General features: G+C 39.3%; 1 protein-coding gene across 9 annotated transcripts in view; it reads right to left on the bottom strand.

Moving 5' to 3' along the window:
• Window positions 1-21,982, bottom strand: part of syne2a (spectrin repeat containing, nuclear envelope 2a) — an 89,624-nt gene that overhangs the window by 61,467 nt on the left and 6,175 nt on the right. For 3 of the 9 annotated variants that reach the window (XM_081378867.1, XM_081378863.1, XM_081378864.1), the window contains exons 2-32: window positions 21,422-21,545; window positions 18,222-18,283; window positions 17,359-17,454; window positions 17,152-17,229; window positions 16,953-17,045; window positions 16,388-16,578; window positions 16,080-16,279; window positions 15,431-15,531; window positions 15,185-15,274; window positions 14,942-15,055; window positions 14,715-14,852; window positions 13,938-14,102; window positions 13,738-13,850; window positions 13,321-13,489; window positions 12,700-12,796; window positions 12,399-12,592; window positions 11,970-12,140; window positions 9,768-9,905; window positions 9,545-9,646; window positions 8,666-8,842; window positions 8,421-8,579; window positions 6,030-8,333; window positions 5,739-5,873; window positions 4,771-4,952; window positions 4,362-4,440; window positions 3,851-3,954; window positions 3,293-3,425; window positions 3,071-3,222; window positions 1,750-1,903; window positions 841-1,445; window positions 29-184 (exon numbers count right to left, since the gene is read on the bottom strand). In XM_081378867.1, the coding sequence (XP_081234993.1) occupies window positions 29-184; window positions 841-1,445; window positions 1,750-1,903; window positions 3,071-3,222; window positions 3,293-3,425; window positions 3,851-3,954; window positions 4,362-4,440; window positions 4,771-4,952; window positions 5,739-5,873; window positions 6,030-8,333; window positions 8,421-8,579; window positions 8,666-8,842; window positions 9,545-9,646; window positions 9,768-9,905; window positions 11,970-12,140; window positions 12,399-12,592; window positions 12,700-12,796; window positions 13,321-13,489; window positions 13,738-13,850; window positions 13,938-14,102; window positions 14,715-14,852; window positions 14,942-15,055; window positions 15,185-15,274; window positions 15,431-15,531; window positions 16,080-16,279; window positions 16,388-16,578; window positions 16,953-17,045; window positions 17,152-17,229; window positions 17,359-17,454; window positions 18,222-18,283; window positions 21,422-21,509 (6,740 nt within the window). In that variant the 5' untranslated portion in view covers window positions 21,510-21,545. Of the gene's footprint in view, window positions 1-28; window positions 185-840; window positions 1,446-1,749; window positions 1,904-3,070; window positions 3,223-3,292; window positions 3,426-3,850; window positions 3,955-4,361; window positions 4,441-4,770; window positions 4,953-5,738; window positions 5,874-6,029; window positions 8,334-8,420; window positions 8,580-8,665; window positions 8,843-9,544; window positions 9,647-9,767; window positions 9,906-11,969; window positions 12,141-12,398; window positions 12,593-12,699; window positions 12,797-13,320; window positions 13,490-13,737; window positions 13,851-13,937; window positions 14,103-14,714; window positions 14,853-14,941; window positions 15,056-15,184; window positions 15,275-15,430; window positions 15,532-16,079; window positions 16,280-16,387; window positions 16,579-16,952; window positions 17,046-17,151; window positions 17,230-17,358; window positions 17,455-18,221; window positions 18,284-21,421; window positions 21,546-21,982 lie in introns of those variants that run through there. The other 6 variants (XM_081378868.1, XM_081378871.1, XM_081378865.1 and 3 more) reach the window with 5 other exon arrangements.

Consider the following 21,982-nt stretch of genomic DNA (forward strand, 5'->3'; position numbering starts at 1 on the left):
TCCTATAATCACAGGCATTTCTCGCCACCTTTCTGTGACTGCTCTGTGTGCGTTTTCCCATTCCGCCTGCAGCTCGCTGAGGCCTGTGTCTGAGGTGCTTGTCTCTGCACATGTATCTCTCAGATCCTGAATCTCTGAGCGTAGTGCAACCAGTTTACTCTCCATGTCTGTCAGGAAGCGCAACCTGAAAAAGAGAGAGACACTGGTGAGACTGAGACGCTTCGTCTACTTTATTGTAATAAATTGATATATAAGAGAGAAATCATTTAAAAAAAATCTCAGAAGTCATTTCACATTTTTTTTTAAAAACTCTCTGAAACAGATCAAGTGCAGGTGTTACTGTGAGAAAGAACTCACAGTATCATTCACAGCATTATTTATATTTACATTGATATTTTTCTTAATTGTCTTCATGTCTACATATATCGTGGTGATAGTTTATTTCAATTATATTGTAGATACTTTTAATATAGTATATTATAATTAACATTACTAGGACCTTGTTTTATTATTTGAGTATAAACTATGCTTTAAAATATTTTATGAAAAACAAAGAAAAAAGAAGTCCTGATTTATTTTATTATTATATTGCATTTTATTTAATATTGTGTATTACAATTGTTATTTTAAATAACATAACTCCTTGTTTAACAAATTCAATTAAATAAAATAAAAATGATTACTTTAGAAATATTGTGTAAAACAAAGACAAAAAAGCAGTAGTTTTATTTTATTGCATTTTATATTGTAATGTGCATAACTAGCACATTTTTACATTTAAATTTAACTTAATTTAATAATTTTCACAATCTTGGTTTCACAATTTCCAAGTATGTTCACCTGTGCTGTAGTGCAGGAAGTGTGGGCTCCTTCAGCCCGTGTCTTTCCAGTGCTGCCAGTACCTCCCTCAGGGCGACCTGCAGGCCCATCCTCTTCCTACCGAACACTCTCTGCTCTCCCTTTTTTCTTCCTTTCCCACCTCTGTCAGGTCGCCTCGGGCCTACAGCCATTTTAGTCTCAACTTCTTCTGCATGCAGAGCCAAAGATGACACCATCTCATGACAGCTGCCTGGTTTATCATTCAAAGTTACTCCCATACCAGCATCATCTAGCAGTCGGTCTAGCTGAACCGATTCCTCCCTGGCCTGTTGAAGGCTTTGCTGGATGGAGACTAAGCTGTAGCTGCGGTCTGAAGTGCTGTGAGCTGTAGTAAGGTTGTCATTCACCTGGTGGAGTTGGAAAAGGAGGTTCTCGAGGGCCACAAGGGCCGATTCACTCTTTCTCAGACATTGTCTTTGCTTCTCCAGGCATTTCGTGCGGTCGTGGAGAGTTTGCTGCAGGGGTAGACGGGCTTGGAGCTCAATGTGACTCAGATCAGCGTCGTCACTAACTGAACCATCACTCTTAAGCAGAAACAGCTCTTTCTCAATACTTTCATCTAGACGCTGAACAAATAACAATGAGGTCACAATGAGTTTGAACAAGAAAATTTACATCAATCAATGTTAAGTACATTACACAAAGATTTCAAATGTCCTATTTTCTTAGGAAAGTCTAACATTTTAGAAATCTTCCACATGTGATGATGTGAACAGTAGATGTTCTACAATACATAACGTCAAATAAAATAAGGGCATCTAAATGAGAGGATCTAAAATACACAACTACCTCTGAAAAATATATGCCAGCTGGAGGTGAGAAAAACATTTAGATATACAAGTGTCTAAAAGCATGAACATTAATTTGTACCTTTAGGTCTTCATGTAGATTTCTGGCATCAGCAACTGCAAAGTCTCTAATATTCAGAGGTTTCTGACTGATCAGTTTGAGCTGATCAGAAATCAGTCTGATCTGTGCGTCAGTTGACTCCAGCAGCTTTACTGCAGTTTCAAGGGACTTCACCCTGAACAATATATAAAATAATATTATTATTGTGCTACTTATGGCTAACAACAGTATCTCTGTTGCACAACCTAGTGAGCTCCCTTGCAGTATCTCAATAGCCCAATGTCCTCATAAGTGACAGATTTGGACCTGCTTTACATAGACAACAGCTCTGTAAGCCAGACAAATAGAGCACATGAGAGACCTGACAAATGCTCTCAATAAATATTTATTATTTTTATTTACTGTAAACTATTTTTAATAATACTTTTCAGAAATGAATGACAAATGTTGACAAAACTGTTTTCAACATAGATAATAAGAAATGTCTCTTGAGCACCAAATCAGCATGTCAGAATGATTTCTGTAGGATCATGTGACTATAGACTGTAATGACTGAAGAAAATTCAGCTTTATCACAAGAATAAATTACATTAAAATTTGCAAGTTATTTTGAACTGTAGAATCAAATTGAACAAATAAATGCAGCCTTGGTTAGTGTAAGAAACTTCTTTCAAAAACATTTAACAAACCTTACCCCAAACTTTTGAACTGTAGTCTATGAGCCAGATTTACTAACAGCTTGCGCCAGAACAAACCCTCTTTTGGCATTAAAAACTACTGTCAGGATTTACTAAAGACACGCAGTGAACAATTAGCACTGAAAAGCCATGAACACAGTTGTTGCGGCTGACCTTGCATATTGCATATGTATTTGTAGGAGTTTCCCTTTCAGACGCAAGATGTACAGTATGGGAGGAGAGTATTTAAATGAATCATGCAAGGTGATTTACTAAGGTTTGACCTCAATTTACTGGCATTTGCGCCATTATTTACCGCCCCCAAAAAAGCATGTCTTAAACCTAATTTGTGCTGCTCTGGGTAAATTGTGTTGGTCACTATGGAAATTATCCGGCTGCATCTGTGTTCTTTAATTTGCACGTCGTCAGTAGATCAAGCGCACAACTTTCCAATCCCATCGGCACATTTATGGGATTGCGCTCTTGCTAATTTTCCCTGTTTAGTAAATCTGGCCCTTAGAGTGATGCCTTAGAATTTGGACAAAAGAAAACAGGCAGCATGATTTAGTTGTTAACTTTGAAACAAATCTAAACAGACTTCATAATGCAAAGCATCTGTAGGCAGCTCACCAGATTTTGAAAGAGACCATGTACACATGTCTTACCTGGCCTGAATGCACATCTGTTGTCCCCTCCACTGTTGAATGAGCTGAGCTCTCTCCTGCTCCATGTTACAGCCATCCTCCATGTGCTGAGAGCTCTGGGAATACTGAAGCTCAAACTCACACCACAGACCCTCCGTCTGGTCCTTCAGAGCCTAAATGAGCACACAGCCATTTGTATACAAAATGCACCCTGAATGCAGGAGCGTGGTGCGTGAGACTTACCAGTAGGTGCTTGAGTTGACTTCTCAGTGAGTCAACAGAGATGCTGCTGCCGGGGCTGATGGGAAACTCTGATCCCAGCAGCTGACTGTTGTTAAGCAACTTCTGATGGAGGACTGACTGTGCAGCACAGTAACTAGAAAAAAAAAAAAAACAGTCCCAACTATAACATATGCATATATGGTTAATTCAGCTACAAACTTGTACTCTTATTTAGGTTTTAGGTATTAGCTTTCACTACAAACATTATGATAATTGCATTGGATGGCTGTTGTTTTCAGGTTTATCTGTGTATATTGTATCTGTCCCTATTCAAATAAACCATAAATAAATAAATAAATAAATAAATATAAAATGCTTGTAAAGATCATTTTTTAAATGTGTTATTTATATAAAAAATATTTTTAATTAAATTATTTATTTACTTATTTCATTAAGTAATCATAGTGAGCATTTTAAAATGTAGCAACATATAGGGTCCTAAGCCATTTCCATTTCCAAATATATATACTTCTTTAAACAACTTTAAGGCATAAGGAGACTTGCATCAAAAGGGCTTACCTTCTCTTAGATTCAGTAACCCTCTCTTCCTGTGCTGAAGAGGGGTGGATGATGGTTCTCTCTGGTATCTGTTTAATCTCCACAATGTTGGTCTGGACAACAGCCTGAGAGAGAACGACCACAGTGTCATTACAAGTAGGGTCAAACTACCCCAGAACAAGCAAATACACTCTTCAGCAGCCCTAAACAATCTCAGCAGATTAACTCCTCTGAGCTGTCCATGTGCTTAAGAAGGTCGGCAACATCCAATCAGAGCTGAGAAGTTCTCACAAGGTTTAGCTCCATGTTTGGCTACAAGCAAACTCTCGACCATGCCAAGAAAATGTGCCATGTTAACACCAGGCAGATATAACGCTAAAACAGATGCTTTAGTTTCTGTTAGTGTAAAGTCATGTTGGTTTGAGTGACTGAGAAGAAAAAAAATACTCTTAAAAAAATACTGCATTGATCAAAAAGACATAAAACAGTCATGTCGCGCACACACAGACATGCAACACATGAGCACGTGTACCTGTGAGTGGACGAGGCTTAGGTCATCTAGCAGTAAAGTCTCTCCCAGCAGGACACAATCCTTGACTGCTCCCCCCCTGCTGAGAACACACATGCACGTGTTCACTTAGCAGACTTTTATATTTTTTTTAACTAATTATAATTATAGTTTATATACATACTATGACTAAATACGTGCAGTACACAAACATAGAAATACTTAAGAGCCCAAATTGGTTAGTGTAGTCTGGCTATAAGAAAGGCCAGAGTTTAAGAGGCAAGTCTTGGAACAATAAAATTTGCATTAAATTTAGAAAGTATTTTTTTTCTAAAGCATACAGTATACTGTACTAGAAAATATATTATTAATATAATATGGTGACATAAAACTTTTCAGTATATAAAACCAAAATGTGCCCTCCATTTCTCACCTGTCTTGGCATGGTGCCAAGTCACTTGTGGAGTCTGTGTGGTGCTGAATGCTCTCCACTCTCTTTGTGTCTGTCCTCAAGTGGGCAGTGCTGAGAAGAACACTCTCTGCAGGCTGCAGACTCTCTTTAATTCTTCTCAAGGCATCCAGATGCACTGAACGCTCAGATGCTTTGGCACATTCCTGAGATTTGAACCCAGAACCTTCATTAACTACTTCCAAACTCTGCCACAATAATGATATAATATATAATGATGATATATTAAAATGTACAATAAAATTATATAATAAAATGTATTTTTATCTATACAGCTGGATTATAACGATAAATATAAAGACTTTGACTACAACTGTCGTCTGGTAGTGTACAACTACGTTTCGGCTAATATGAGTTAATATTCTAGTATCAGATCTAGATCAGATCAAAGGAGTCCTCTTTGTGGTGCATTTATAATGGCCACTTCGAAAGATTCCTGAAAAGGGTTGCTAACTTGACTAACCTGGTTAGAGAGCAAAGCAGGCAAAATGTGATTATACAGCTGAAAGGAAAACATGTAACGGTCTTTATCAACCTATCCAAACATGCATGCAGTCAATAAACGATCCCTTTTACAAGAAATGTAGATTAAGGCATGTGTTAGCTGCATGCACAGTATTATACTGCTTAAATAACATACACAAAGTATAGTTCATATTTATAGTAGTTCAATCAAAGGGATGTTGATTTAATCAATTATGCTGGGACAAGGTCACATAAGAGTCATGGTGGCATTGGCCACCCTGGAGAAGGGTCTGGCTGCAGACTTGCAAGTGATGTCACAGACAGAGGAGGTGCAGGTGACTGCGAGTGCAAGTCAGAAAGTGCAGGGGCAAGTCTGCAGCCAGATCCTATTGGCCACCCAGACTGCCAGCTGGTTCACCAAGTGTCAGAATATACTAATGGTTTGGAAATAAATAAACTACCCTTACCTCCCATTGGGCCCTGACTGACTGAGACAGGAGGTCCATGTCTTTGAGCTGGGCATCAGAGCAGAAATCGCCCATTCCTTTCACAGCTTCTAGAAACATCTCCAACACTGCAGGCCTCAGAAGACGTGATATTGTCTATAGAACATAAAGACAGCAGCAGACATTAAGACATGTGTGAATGTGTTTTGGCCAACCATACGTTTTATTTCATTATTTGATTGCAAATAAGTCATTATTTGATTGCAAATAATTATTGGATTGAAAATTCACAAGATTTTGAAATTGTCTCACCTGTTTTTTCTTAGATTGTTTTTTAGATTTGTCTCTGGTACTGATTACAGTGATGACATCCTGTATGTGTTCATGCAGGTGCTGTTTGGCTTTATCTAGTCTGCTCCTGGCTAAAGCCTGAGCTCTGGCATACACCTCATTTCGTACTGGGACATGAGGAACACCTGGAGCCTCTGATGGCTGTGGAAAGCTGTGACTTTTGGCTAGAACAATTTGTCTCTGGTCTAGGGTTGTCACTGAGGTCTGAGGTTGCCATTTTGTTGGTGAACAAATGTGCTGTTTGACTGGCATTCTTAGTTGAGTCACTGTAACCGGTCTATCCAAGCAATTGACTGAACAGGATAAAGGTGAGGATGGAGACTGGGTTTGTGATGGCTCATTGGGCTGGGGAAAGCTGAGGCTTCTGGCTAGAACCCTTTCTCTTTTGTGTGGGGATGCCAAAGAGGTTTGAATAGCAGAAGATTTAGGCAAAGTGCTTTGGCTGAAAGTAGCTGAAGATGTAGCCTGGAGAAGTTCTAATGGTTCAATGCCACTGGTTTGTCCCAAGTCCGTAGAGATAACTTGAAGGTCTGTTGATCCAAAGCCACTGGTTTGGCTTGAGTCTGTAGAGAAAACCTGGAGAGGGACTGTTTGACTTGAGTCTGCGGAGATAACCTGTAGAAGGCCTGAGGGTCCAAATCCACTGGTTTGGCTTGATTCTACAGAGATAACCTGGAAAGGACTTGACGGTCCAAAGCCACTGGTTTGGCTTGATTCTACAGAGATAACCTGGAAAGGACTTGACGGTCCAAAGCCACTGGTTTGGCTTGATTCTACAGAGATAACCTGGAAAGGGCCTGAGGGTCCAAAGCCACTGGTTTGGTTTGAGTCTGTAGAGATAACCTGAAGAGGGCCTGAGGGTCCAAAGCCACTAGTTTGGCTTGATTCTACAGAGATAACCTGTAGAGGGCCTGAGGGTCCAAAGCCACTGGTTTGGCTTGAGTCTGTAGAGATAACCTGAAGAGGGGCTGAGGGTCCAAAGCCACTGGTTTGGTTTGAGTCTGTAGAGATAACCTGAAGAGGGCCTGAGGGTCCAAAGCCACTAGTTTGGCTTGATTCTACAGAGATAACCTGTAGAGGGCCTGAGGGTCCAAAGCCACTGGTTTGACTTGAGTCTGTAGAGATGACCTGAAGAGGGCCTGAGGGTCCAAAACCACTGGTTTGGTTTGAGTCTGCAGAGATAACCTGAAGAGGGCCTGAGGGTCCAAAGCCACTAGTTTGGCTTGATTCTACAGAGATAACCTGTAGAGGGCCTGAGGGTCCAAAGCCACTGGTTTGGCTTGAGTCTGTAGGGATAACCTGGAAAGGGCCTGACGATCCAAAGCAACTGGTTTGGCTTGATTCTACAGACATAACCCGGAGAGGGCCTGATGGTCCAAAGCCACTGGTTTGGCTTGAGTCTACAGAGATAACCTGGAGAGGGCCTGGCGGTCCAAAGCCACTGGTTTGGCTTGATCCTACAGAGATAACCTGGAGAGGGCCTGATGGTCCAAAGCCACTGGTTTGGCTTGAGTCTGCAGAGATAACCTGGAGAGGGCCTGATGGTCCAAAGCCACTGGTTTGGCTTGATTCTACAGAGATAACCTGTAGAGGGCCTGACGGTCCAAAGCCACTGGTTTGGCTTGATTCTACAGAGATAACCCGGAGAGGGCCTGATGGTCCAAAGCCACTGGTTTGGAATGAGTCTGTAGAGATAACCTGGAGAGTCCCTGAGGGTCCAAAGCCACTGGTTTGGCTTGAGTCTACAGAGATAACCTGGAAAGGGTCTGAGGGTCCAAAGCCACTGGTTTGGCTTGACTTTACTGAGACAACTTGAAGGTTTGATGGTCCAAAGCTACTGGTTTGGCTCGAGTCTACAGAGATAAGATGAACTTCAGTCTGGGGTTTCATTTGAACCTTCCTGACAACAACAGATGAAAGCAAAGGCTGTTTTACCTCTGCTTGCTGTACTTGGTATATATCTTTCCAATGGTCACTGGGAGATTTATCGTGAAGCTGAGGAAGAACCTGGGGATTTAAGCCACTGGTGGCTTCCAATTCTGACAGCAGCTGAGAGGAATGATGTTCTTGGTTTTGAGGTTCTACTGTGCACTCTAGAGAAAGTTTGCTGCTTTTTGAGAATGCCTGATCCGAATTGTCTTGAAAGGTTTCAGTTTGGGATTCAAGCTGAGAATGTGCATGGACAAAAACTTTGGTAGCTGGCTGTTCACCTTCAGGCTGTCCTTCACGCTTCACTCCATGAGAACTGAGCATCTCAGTAACCTCCTAGAAGACATAGGGGAAGTTGTGAGAATTTACAACATCATGATTTTAAACATTCCCTAACTGATAGTGGTCTGCAAAGAAATGCACCTGACAGAGAGAGACAGTCCGTTTCAGTCGGTCTTGTAGGGCTGATGTGCTAAGGTAAGGCAAGGAGGATTTATTTTGCACCGATGTCACAAGCACCTGAAGGTCCTCACCTTCTGTCACCACCTGTCCTTCCAACTGTAGACCTCTGGAGATCAGCGCCTGCAATGGGAATCAAAAGAGATGACAAATGTGAAATCTCTGCTTTGATCAACCAAATGAACTCAAGAATTGTTTATTCTGCTCACTTTAGTCCTGAGTTGTGGCCCCCAGTGGCCCCTATGCTGCTTTTCTTTTAGGAGATGCCAGACCTCTTGGGCCTCTGAGCTCCAATTTTCAAGCTCAGCCAGCCTGCCTTCGAGCAGAGAGGCCGCTCTCTGGAGTCTCTTGCACACCTGATCCACCCGGTTTAAAGTTTCAAATATCTGCACAGAAACATGTACACAGATTTGCTCAGTTCCTAGTTTAAAAAAACTACTCTCATTACAGACACAGGGTGTTTTAAATGGATAGTTAATCCAAAATTATACATTCCGTCATTGTTTATCCGCCCTCACGATGTTCCAAATTAAGGGTGACGCAATTTACCCATCTTGATGATAACCAATATATTGCGTTAATACTACATATTAATAATGAAATTAATCAAGCACCAGTAATTATCTGGTTGACCTTCAACATAGAAGAAGTCGGCACTTTAACTCTGGTTGCCACCCATCGAAAAATTAAAGAAAAAAAAAAGACGTTGAGTCAGTGTGTAGCTACTAATGTCATACAAAATCCTGTCAGAGAAGATTAACTTTACTGATAGGTTTATTTTATTAATTTTTTATTTACTTACAAAATTTCTATAGATATTGCGATAATATTGTTTTCCTAATTCTTTTGGCCACGATAATCATTTAGTGAAAATCCAAATAAACAGACAAATGAACATGTCTGATTAACTGTTTTTTTGGAAAGACCGACTTAAAATTAAGTTTCTTTAAAATTGTATTTGTGTTCAACAGGATAACTAAGGTCAAGTAAATAATGACAAAATCATTTTATTTTTGAGTGAACAATTTTGTTAATCTACAACACATCTAAAATGTTTAACCTGAACACTGGGCAGAATATTGCCTAACCTCTGGGAGGGTCTGTCTGAGTTTCTCAATAGTTTCCTCTTTGCAGTCTGGAGAAGGAGATAAAGAGTGCAAATCAAACTGGGAAATCTTCTTAGTTATGCCCTGAGTAAAGGATAAAACAAACATAAAAATTAAGAAAGACAAACAAAGCAATTAAGAAACATCTAGTATAACAGTGCAAACTGTATGAAGCACTATAGCTAGGACAGAAAGATCAGTATACCTGTAGTTTTTTCCTGTAAATACATAGAGGTGCAGATGACACAACCACAGTCTCTCTAAGCATCCAGCCAGCTTCCTGCATTAGGCCCTGAGCAGCTTGAACACCCAGGACTGCACAGATGGGCTGAGGGGCCACTGTCTGAAAACATGCCATTAAAAATAGCATAAGCCTTTCATTGTTAAACAAGAATATATATTTAAAAAAATCAATAACCATAATCTTTTCAGTGGTGTAGAATGTTAAAAGACAAAGAACAAAACGTTTTTTATGAGGGTAAAATGATGTCAAAGAATTGCATGCGCAGGGTAAGATTTGTGAAAGTGTACTTAAGATTGCAAGCGTAAATTAAAATTGTATGCGCAAGAGAAGATTTGTAAAGGTGTAAATCGCCTTTCAAGTGTAAGAAAAAAATATTTGCAGCATTTTACTGTTATTCGTAAGTCTAATTCATGTATTGTGAAACTGCAGCTTCATTCTAACGCAAAATAAATAGGATCTTTATTCTTCTGACTTTCATTTTTCCACGCTTACACTTTTGGCACGGTTTTTGCGCACAAATATGGCCAAAAGCACTGCAGGCCTGTGAACAGCAATTTGCAACTGAAAGCAACAGAGTCAGGAACTGCAAAACAGATTAACTGCGTAATTAATTGCGTTTGTGTAAAAAAATAAATAAACTGTTGCAAATGTCTAAATGGCTTGTTGGGTGCATGGGGCAAAAGAGTTCCCGAAATAACACAATTTGTACAGTGGCGTCTTTCTTTTTAAAAGTTTAGGTGTATCGGGTTATTTCACAATACATGAATTACACTTACGAATAACGGTAAAATACTGCAAATATTTTTTTCTTACTCTTGAAAGGCGATTTACACCTTTACAAATCTTCTCTTGCGCATGCAAATTTAATTTACAGTACGCTTGCAATCTTATGTACACTCTCACAAATCTTACCCTGCGCATGCAATTCTTTATGACATAATTTTACCTTCATAGAGTTTTTTTTTTTTTTACACATGCTTTGATCAACAGTAAGGACAGGTGATGAAACAGAACAGAATGCTCCTGTGTTTTTGAAACGCAATAGACCAAAGTACCAGCTTGTCAGTGTATTACTCAAAGAAAGTGAGATCCACCAACAAGTTGTGCAACTTACAGGATAAGAAAAGGCTGGGTGTTGGAGGTTTAAAGACAAAACTCTTTACTCAATTCAGTAGAACAAGTTTTAATTGAAAAATTGCCAGGATCCAAAATAACCTTTTTTGCCACACCTTCTTGCGAATGAATATGCCTACAGAACAACCACTGGCTCTGCACCCCTATACCTAAACTCACTACTTCAGACTTGTGTGCTTGCATTCTGCAAGTGAATGTCGCCTTGCGGTGCCATCACAAAGAGGCACTTTCACGGACCATTACCTTGACACTTCCCTGCTGATGGAATAACCTGCCTATTCCACCCGATCAGCTGAGCGGAATCTTTAGCCATTTTCAAAAAACAGCTAAAGATGTATCTTTTCCATCAACATTTGACCCATTATGACCCATTTGACCCAAAACTAACACTTTCTATTCTATTTCTATATAACAACTTGGTACATGTACTGTGCTAGACTATCTGGAAATTGTCAGAGCACTTACTGTTGCTTTTTTGTTGGTACAACTGCTTCTATTGTTCTCTTCAAGTAACTTTGGACAAAAGCGTTTGCTAAATGATTAAATGTAAATGTAATTCACCAGCCATAAATATTTCTTACCAGCTATGAAATTTTATTTTTTATTATTTTTGTCCTTGACATTAAGATTATTTAGCCTTTTTCCTTAAACAATTGTGAGAAACAATGCAGCCCATTGTATCATCGTGTTTTGCAGCTGCTAATACAAAAATGTTTTGTTCTCATACTCAAATTATATTCTGAAATTGGTGTTGTAAAATAAGAAATCTTGTGAATAGTCATGTGACACTATGTGTGTTATTTTTTTTAACAGGCATCCTAGATAAATGCATGGTGAACTTTCCACTGAAATGTTGGTGTCGAAGTTCATGTTGCGAGAGATAGTGTATTATGTTGCAGTTTCTTATAAAAGTTACCAGAAACTGCTTTATTTCTTTGTCAAAGACAACTTTTATTCACATTTTGGTGCTTGGCAAGTGCTATTTTAGACCCTGCTGAAAACTAGATGGGTCTGTCTTTACAAACTCACAAACTTGGTCCTTTTTATGAAGTCAGCCCACTGCATGTTGAGTCTGCGGAGCTCTTCAGTCAGAGAGTGGCTGGTGGAGGCGTCACTCATCTCAATGAGAAAGTTTCCCGCCTCGTTCAACTGTGCTTGATGTGAACTCCACTCATTCAGGCTGGCGGAAAAATGCTTCTGCTGCATTATAAAAGAGATCACAAGATGAATGACAAATGAACCTTTGGAAAAAGCAACCATGAACAAAAATCATGCCCAAACCTAAGCTATCACCCTCATGACTTGAACCAAGCAAACATCATAACAAAGATAAATGCCATTTGCTTTAATATTTTGGTGTCTAATGAAAGGACATCAATACATTTTAAACGCAGCTTAGGTGTTCAAATATTTTTGTGGCCACTGTCTTTTGATATTTTTTAATGACAAATGCTGTACCTCTTTGCCCTGAGCCTGTGATTGGCCCTCCTGCCCCAACCAGACCTGTAATAGATACAGGCAGTCTTTGTAGGACTCCCACGCAGCCAGCACACGCTCCATGGTGGCTCTGACAACTTCTGCAGCTTCTGCACTGACACCTGTCTCACTATCAGCCTCTTTTACTTGCCTGTTCACCACAGGTGTATCGTCTGCTGAAAAAGAAAGAGAAGAGAGGGCAAATCAGACATAAGTTACAGGAAGCAGCCAACGGCTTTCATTAAACCAAAGTATGACAGAACTTCCATCAACACAATCTTACCCAAAGCTGCTTTGCTTGTATAACTGACTGCTGTGTCCTTCAACTTATGAAGTGCTTCCTTCAACATCCACACCATGCCTCGCTTGTCAACAGTGTCCTAATTGGACATATGCACATTGCTTACAAGTCAAGGAATTAAAGAACATAGAGTGCTGTAGGAATGAGTCCTAAAATCCGGAAACAATTGATCATTTTAGCACTTACGGTTCATTCAACCTGTCAGTGGGTTTTTAATTGGATTTTGGTTAAATGCTTGAAATAAGGCCTGTGGTGAACACAAGCTCAAGATATTTCATCAACAACAACGAAATACATCAGTAATAGTCCGCTTGAGATTTTTGAAAGCTTTTACATGCTTTGAAAAAGGCAGTTGCTTAATAAGTGGCTAAACAGGACTATAGCGGTTGTCAGGGACATTAAACATCATCAGGCGAACAGGAAAACTACTTCACTCACGAAGATTAAAAGAGATGTAGGAAGTTTAGTGGTGGTGATGTTTAAGTTGGGCTTTAGTCTAACTTTACTACTGCTTTTTACTTTTGAACATTGTATTTAGGCTTCAAAATTCATAAAAAAAAAAAAAAAAAACCTATTGTAGGAAACCCATAAATGGCCACATACATGCCAATCCTGTAGCAGAGAGTGCACAGACTCCTGGGAGCCGTAAGGTCCTCTCCACAAGCTCAGCTTAGACTTCAACTGTCCCAGTAGGTCAAATACATGGTGCATCTGCTCTCTGTATTGTAGCTTGATGCCGTGGTATTTGGCTGTCACTCTGGCACTGGTGAAACTAACAGAGAGAATAAGGAACATTAGTAAGGAACCTGGATTTCTGAAGAGGACAACAATGAGAAAAAATGAAGGATGGCCCTGCTGAAAAGACCTTTTTAGATCAGGAAACTGTGCTGGTTTGGTGCTAGTCTAGGGAGTCTTGAAGCTATTTAAGAAGCCTGATAGGGACACCAGCATCCCATGTTCAAAACACAACATATGCTGGTCTTTTCAGCAGGGAGGACTAAATAGATTTTGTTTTCCAACCGTCTCTTGATTTCCTCTAGCTTCTCGATTGGAACTTGAGGACAGCCTTTTTCATCTGTGTTACGGTAGTGATGAAGGGTGTTCAAGTGCTGACTCAAGTCCTCAACCAAGACCTAAAGAAACAGAAAGCATAAAAACAGACACACACATGTAATTGAGAAATACACATTGAAGCATGATAATACATGGAGCACACTGACCTTCAGCTGTTCTTGCTTGTGTCTGGCATCTCTGGCAGCAAGAACATGATCTTCTGTTATTCCGCTGTCTTCAGAGAGCACAGTCTCCATATGCTGGAGCCACCGGCCCAATGTGTTCAGAGGGGCTGGCAAACCAACATCAAGCTCTGTTCTGTATTCTTGTAACTAGGAAGGAAGAAAAAAGTTTACAAAATAATCTGACTGTATTTTTAATAGTCCCAACACAAAAATAAGTTATACATATTATTTTTTTCGCACATATATATTACATTTTAAGAATATATTATAATTATTTTTCAAATTAAATGTTACAGGATTTAATTTAGATTTAAATAATTTATTAACATTTATATTTATGCATTTAGCAGATGCCTTTTATCCAAAACATCAATGGAGAAACAAGTAATTCATCACAGACCCAACAATATTCATAGAACACAATGTCAAGTTTATTAGAAAGTTAGATTACAGTAGGTTGTCATGTTTATTTAATTTATTTAGGGTTTTATTTTTAATTAATTTTGTTAGGTTACTTTATTTAGGTTGTTACTTGTTATGTTTATTATATTATTCGTCTTTTGTTTATTATGTTTTAAAGCAAATAAAGTCACACTACTATATGGTTTTTCCATATCAGCTTTAAAATCATAAACTCTTTTGCAGGAAAAAATGGTATATGGTGATTTGTTGGTAATTTCGAACAATTCGAACCAAGACTATCAGAACTGGCACAGTTTCAATATGTATTTGGATACATATTTAATCAGCAGAATTTACCTTCTCCTCCATTGTGTCCCAGGCATTTCTCAGTGCCATTTGCTCTTCACTGGGTTTAGCGCAGCGTCTCATTGCACTAAGCACTGGAATTACTGGACGTCGCTGATCATAATAAGTTCCCACAAAGTTCTGAAATGCCTTGGATAAAAGTCACTCATTCAGGGCTATTCATAAGACTTCTGTTTTACATAAGGAAGTGATGATTTATGATTTAACATTCAGCATACCTGATGCCTTTCTGCATATCCTTCCCCCCCTACAGAGGCCCATGCCTCCAGTAATTCCTGATAGGCTCGCTGTAGCCAGCATTTCATCTCTCTGACTTTTTGATTGGGTGAAGCCTTAGGGCAGGGCAAGGAAACAGAACCGAATCAGAGATTAATTGTCCAATCAGAAAACATGCTGAAACAAGTAAAGGCTGACTCTGGAATGATATTGAGGAATTTATAAGCGCTCCGTGACGCCTATACCTGGTGCAGTGGGGAGGCCAGTACAGCAGGAGTGAAGTATGTAGGGAGGTTGACAGGAGAGAGGCATGTGGGAAAGAGCAGAGTTTGGAGCTGCATCCAACCACGAGGGGGTGACAGAGTAAGAGGAAGCAAAGTTTGAGGGCCATAATAAAGGCCAGGGGTTTAGAAAGAGAGAGAAAGTGAATATATACAGAAAGACAGGCCAGCAAAAGCACAGATCTGGCTGGGAGATTCAGTTGGCCTCACCTCAAAACCATCATCAGCTATGGGCAGATCATTGGAGTACTGCAGGAACTGAGCAATGTATGTCATGATGGACTTCTCATCGGGGTTACTGACATCAATGTCTGAGAAGAGATTTTAAAAGTGCATAAACTTTCAAAAACCATAAAGAAGCATTTCACTTTTTTAACATATATGATGTTCCCCTTGCCAAGGACATACATATTGATATAGAGATATTATATATATAGAGAGAGACAAGTACATTTTTAAAATATACACAGCTTTTCCAGAAGTGACATTTTTCTAGAAATCACTTTTAAAATTAGGCTATCTAATTCAGCATATTCAGGTTTTTCAAGCGAGTCATTGAGTTTTGTTCTGAATTATCTTGAATCATTTTAAGTCATTTTGAGGCCACCTTAGAAGTGCGAACCACAGTATTACAATAAATAAAAAGAATTGCTAAATTTAATCAATCTTTTTTACCATTAAAATTTCACAGATCCACATGCATTTCCATTGTAGACTCCAGTTTGAAAATACAGACTTCTCAGCAGACTATTTCCCAACGGCCTATGCAAAGTGTGGAATTGGAGGAGGGCCGCAAGGACTGAGGGTGGCATTTGGGACTGAGACAAACTGGGACGCTGCTAGTGCTAATAGTTTTCACCTTCTGGCTCAAGCAGTCTAGGAATTCCAAGCTCCTTCTCAGCAAGGTGAAATGCTTTCTCCAGGTTTTCCAGGTGGCTGCTGGTCTGGGCTTGGGAGAGGTCCACCAGGTTAGGTCTAAGGGAGCAGAGGATGGCCAGGAACACTTCACCACTCTTCCAGCTGGACTTAAAGTCCCTCACACTGGCTGAGCAACCAACTCTGGAGAAAGAATATATTTAGAGAAACAATTGGAGTGGCCATCATATAGACTAAACAATTTGACCAAACTTTCAAAGTGCTTGAAATCATTAGCTAGATGAAGCTCACTTCTGGCACTGGTCCCGAACCCACAGGAGCAAAGCCTTCTTAGCAGACAGGCGGAAGCGGTTGTGGAGCGGTGATGCTCCTCGAGGATCAGGACTACTGCTTGGAGACCCAGGAACAGAATCTAGACTGGACAGAGAGTCCAGGGAGGATGAACGGGATCCATACGAGAGAGTGCTGGCTAGCTCCTCTATCTGTATTAATGAGGAGAAGTGAGCATGTTTAACACATATATATTGGCAAAAAGCAGGCAAGAAGATTTATTTTCAGGAAAATATTCACAGGAAGGCAACAAGGAAGGATCATCATTTCTGCAGTAGATTTTGGATCACTATTCCATAAAAATATTTAATTTAAAAATAATAGTAATAATAATACTTAATTTAATTTAAAAATAATAAAACTTTTCTCATCTTGAGGAATCTCAAAAAGTACAGCCCCTCTCTGAACTCAAATAAAGGTCTTAAAGTAAACGATGAAAAAAATAGCTCAAGGCAAAGAAAGATGCATGTATATATGATGTGCATGTTTTCGTAAAGACACATCGTCTCTTCATTGATATACCCACATGACAGTGCAGGATGATGGTCCATATCAGACCGAGAATGATGGAAGGTTTCCCCTCGATGATGTCTGGGATGTTTATGTTCACCAGCTTGATCTGAGAGAACATAAACGGCTGTTTATGCCATTTGTATATAAATCTTAATGTCCAAACAGATGGAAAATCATCATCAGTCATGTGAGAATCACAAAAACCCTCTTACAGATTTATTCTTCAAGAAGTTCAAAGCGGTCTCGACGTTGCCTCTCTGCTGAAACACACCATGACCCCGCTCGCGCTTCTACAGAGAAACAAACAAACTCCATTGTATGCTAATCGTGACTGAATGCAAAACATTTCTATGATTCGCTGTAAATAAATAACTTCTTAGCTGAATCTCAGTGCTATGACAGTGATATTTAGCACTCACCATGCGTTGACCGCTCATCACCTCCAGTAGGTCAAGTAGTCGAGTGCCATCTCGAAGATCCGAGAACAGATCCTGGACAGTGGTTGCAGGGCTCCTCTGAAACACACATCAGCATTTTATCTGAAAGTGTTGATAGTGTTCACATGGCAATACATCAAGCATTTCTGATGTCAAACTATGGTGGCAAAAGTAGAAAAATAATAAAATAAAGTCAAGGATAAAAAAAAAATAATATTTTTTTTTTATTAAATAATATTTATTTATTAACTAATTAAAAATGGTTAGTATTTAAAAGTTGAAGTGTATAATATTTTCCATGTTAAAATATTATAATCCATAATAACTAATTCAGTATGACCATTCTTTCTATATGGCACTGTTTTGTTATGAATGCAAGAGCAAACTGACTGACGACAGTAGTGATGCACCAAGTACCTTTGGAATATCTACTACTATCTTCTGTTACAGAAGACTGATGTTAAACTAAAAAAGTAGCAGTTTGGGAATGAGTAATGAGTTAATCTGATATAAAATGATGCAACAGTCTGTAGCTAGAGATCTCCACAGGTTATCACTTGCAGGAAGTTTAGGGCACCTGTGTTTAAAAAGCGGCCAAGTGGCAATGGATGGGCTACATGGCTCATGTTACAGCCTGTTGAAGTGCACCGCTGCTGGGCGGAGAGCTATAAATAAATCAAGCTCCTTGCCATATGCAAAGCTCAAAGGCAGACGGTGCAGAAAAGACCTTCCGTACTGACCAGTGAGTCAGCGATTCAGCCACGGCCTCAGTTTAACCCGATAACATACAGTAGACTCCACAGTCAGAGTCATTAACGTAAGTTATGAGTTGTTCTTGGGTTTACCTTGGAAAGCTGTGCATTGATCCAGTTTGTGAACGTCCTCTTCTGAATCTGCTCCTGTTCCACTGTTAAAAAAATATAATATCAGAAATGATTTATTCCTGGACCAAACTCACAAGTTGAAAAACAGTGTGTGTGTGTAGGAATCAGCATGAGTACATCGGCATAACTAGAATACATCCATGCAAAAATATGTACACATCTTGCCAGAGAACAGCTTTGGGGCTTTCTAGTTTATAGCACATCAAAAACGCAGCATGTCTTAATACATAACTATTTATAAGCAGAGAACATTGCATGACCACTGGAAACCTGGCTCGACTTACCGATCTCTGAGCCACCAACAGCCTCCACCTCAAACAAGGGTTAGAGAGACACCATACTCCTTCGTTTCTGTATGAAATTTTCCTTTATTAAGTGTTTCCCTGAAGACGCTCAGTCGGCTCAACCACCCACCCATCACAGTTGTATTTAATTTAAACTTCTTCCCATGCTATTAAGGTAGACTGGCCCATTCCCTCAATATGTTATAGATATAGATCTTACACAGGTAATTTTATGTGCTATTTGTGCAGAAGCAGTATGTCTTAAATGTTCACAGAAGCGTATCGCTGTATGCATTGGCAGTAGCAAGTTCCTGTACTTGCTCTGCAGCAGCAGCAATCTACAACAACTACAAATAATCAATGGCAGCAGCAGTGTAGCAGATCTATTCCGCCAAGACCAAATCCATTAACATTGTCATATCCATAACCATTACCTTTAAAAAATTTTGTCATGACATATGTAGATATAAGTGTATGTATTTTATAAATGCTTAGTTTTAGTGTTACTGAATGTGCTCTTGAATGCACTACTTGCTTTATAAATTAAAGAGGGTCATATAAAAAAATATATATATGTATGCATTTAATCTCAGAACTCCATTGCATTCATATAATCTGTTAGTTAGAACTAACCCAAACTGGTAACTTGTTGAAAGTAATGTGAGCTAATATGTATTCAAACAACATAAGTGTCATCATTGCACTAAAAAGAGAAACATGTGATGTCACTCAAACATGATTTCAGACAAACTGTCTCATAGAAAACATTCGGCTGCCTGGAAACCATGCACCAGTGAGACTGTCTGAACTGAGTCGAGCAAACACTGCAATGGTTTTTATTGACAGAAATACTGACACACATAGTGGAAAAGGAAATGAAAGTAGAGACAACAACATTAGGTTCAAAGGTCTTCAAGGGGATTTTGCTTCATAAAACAGCTACAGGTGAACTCAGGAAAGGTGGTAAATGAATAATCATTCAGAAAAAAGAATAATACATTAAAGAAGAAAATATACATATTATTGTTCTCACAATTGATGCCTGAGGTGTTAAATATGAAAAGCTGTGAGTTTTCAGTGGGACTAACTGTTTGGCCAACCAATGGCAGACACGGAGAGTGTTCGGGAAAACAATAATTATTTTTGCAACGGGTTTCATGGAGCAGAAATTACATACTTTAACTGTAAAATTAGTATGTACTCACTAAAATGTTTACTCAAGATGGTAATCAACAGGTTCCAGAAAAAGGAAAACGAGTTACTTAAGGCCAATTCATACCGCACCGACAGACACGTTCGTCGAAATTTGTCGGATCAGTGTGTTACCCCTGACGGCGTTTGCTGGCATTTGTCAGGGTTTGTTTTCACCCGACTGAACATGTTTTCACCCGACTGAACTGAACACTGAACCGTTTGTCAGGTCTTGGAATGTCTGAGCAGCGTGATGCAAACTCTGATGTACTCTAATGTAAACATCCTCTACAGACATGAAAATACTCCAAATCTCATGAAAATCAAATCACATACTATAATAATCATGTGTTTATTAGCTTCATGTTTCATGCGAAGAAACATTTCTCTGGGAAGTGAAAACACAGACAGACAGCGCAGGAAGCCACTAATGATCATCAGATCACATAAATCAGCGGATAATGAATAGAAATTATTATTCTGTCTAATAAATATTAAGCTTGTGTAAATATCAAAATCAATATTTCATCAAGTATGCACACTTTTGGACTTAAAGCTCTAATGGGCTGTTCAGTGCAGCTATGTGAACACAAATAAACCGCAGCACACGTGACTGATATGCGTGTTGTTATTCTATTCAAAATATCATAAGTTACCGATTGATTATTTTGCACTCCTGACATAAATCAAGAAATTATTGTCACTGCAACCGAATTTTATCATAAACCGTGGACAAATATTGAAGCTGGAGTTTTTCATCTTTCTGATGAAACCATTTGTCCAGATCAGCTGCAGTTTCGCTGTATAAATTCAAGTAAGCACCCAGTCTTTCCCATCACAGCTTCACCCACAACCTCTTTCATTTAGTTCGCCGTCTTTTCAGGCGAAAAATTACACGTAAAGACATTCTGACTCAATATTTGTCTCTGTCTGTTGGGCAGTGTGAACATGACAGCTATTTTTCATGAAATTCTAAATCCAACGGCCAACTTGATTCTCTGTGTTTGTTAGCGTTTGTCTGTGTGGTGTGAAAATGATAAACTTCTAGCACACCCTTTCAGAACATGTTTTTGTATGAAAACTTAGTGAGTCAACAGTTTACAATGTCTCTTGCAGCCTGGAATCCGCCCTAAAACTCAGAAGGAGGAGACAGATGGGAAGGAGATCATAGAACAAATAACAAAGTAAACAGTCTATCTCAGGTGGTGATAAGCGCATTTATGATGGGATAGATATTTTATCCAAAAGACATCGGAGAACCATTTCAGTAAATGACTCCTTATTCATGTCAAATTATTTCCTTTTGATTGATGTTAATGCTTATTCTCTTGATTTAATATATTATATATGAAAATCAGCCCCACATCATATCATACAGCCACAGTAGCCCAATTATTTCACTCTCTCTCTGTCTGTGTAACAGTGTGTGGGTGGTTGTGAATCACCCCTTCATTTCTGTGCGTGTTCGTTCAACATGATGATATATACATTTTTACACATTAAACACCATTGCTGTGTTAGGGTCTTTCCCATTCATTTCCTACAGTCGGTAAATTTGGACCGCAAACAGCCAAGGTGTGACTTTGGCAATTTTTTGTTTGTTTGTTCAGATTAAGAAAACCATTTTTATAGAAAAAACACACAAAACAAAACAAACACCAAAAGTGTATAAGAGTTAAGACTGACCTTGTAAAAGCAAGTGTACATCATCAATGTCCAGCAGGGCACCCCTCTCATCCTCAGCAGGAGCACAGGTTTCTCCTCCTGATGCCATGACTGTTGTCTTGACACTCTCACACACTCATTCCCACTGAAATGGTGGGGGGGAGAAACAAAATGATGATGTGCATTCATATACAGTATTCTGCTATTATTATCATAAACACACCGCAATGGAATTAAAGGCACAGAAAGTAAGTTTCGCCGCTAGAGGTCGCTTATTCAAAACAATAACAAAGGCGTAGCTTGATGATAATGTGAATGAGCGTGGAATCATGGGAGTTGTCCTCTTCAACTCCACAGATGATGGGAAGCAATCAGGCGGGACCTCAGGAAGAAATCATGCTCATGGATGAGCTAATGTATTAAAGTTTTATTAACGTAACTGTCGTATAAAGCAGGGCAGGGCCGAGAGCCGTGGGTGAGGATCGAGGCCGGTGGAGCAAATTTTAATGAGAGACACCTGCGCAAGACACTGGTCTCGAGTCCCATGGAGGAACTCCGGAAGGATATCCACCTTATTCCTAC

The sequence above is a fragment of the Scardinius erythrophthalmus genome, assembly GCF_964197995.2.
Source record: "Scardinius erythrophthalmus genome assembly, chromosome: 11".
In the NCBI taxonomy this organism is placed as follows: domain Eukaryota; kingdom Metazoa; phylum Chordata; class Actinopteri; order Cypriniformes; family Leuciscidae; genus Scardinius; species Scardinius erythrophthalmus.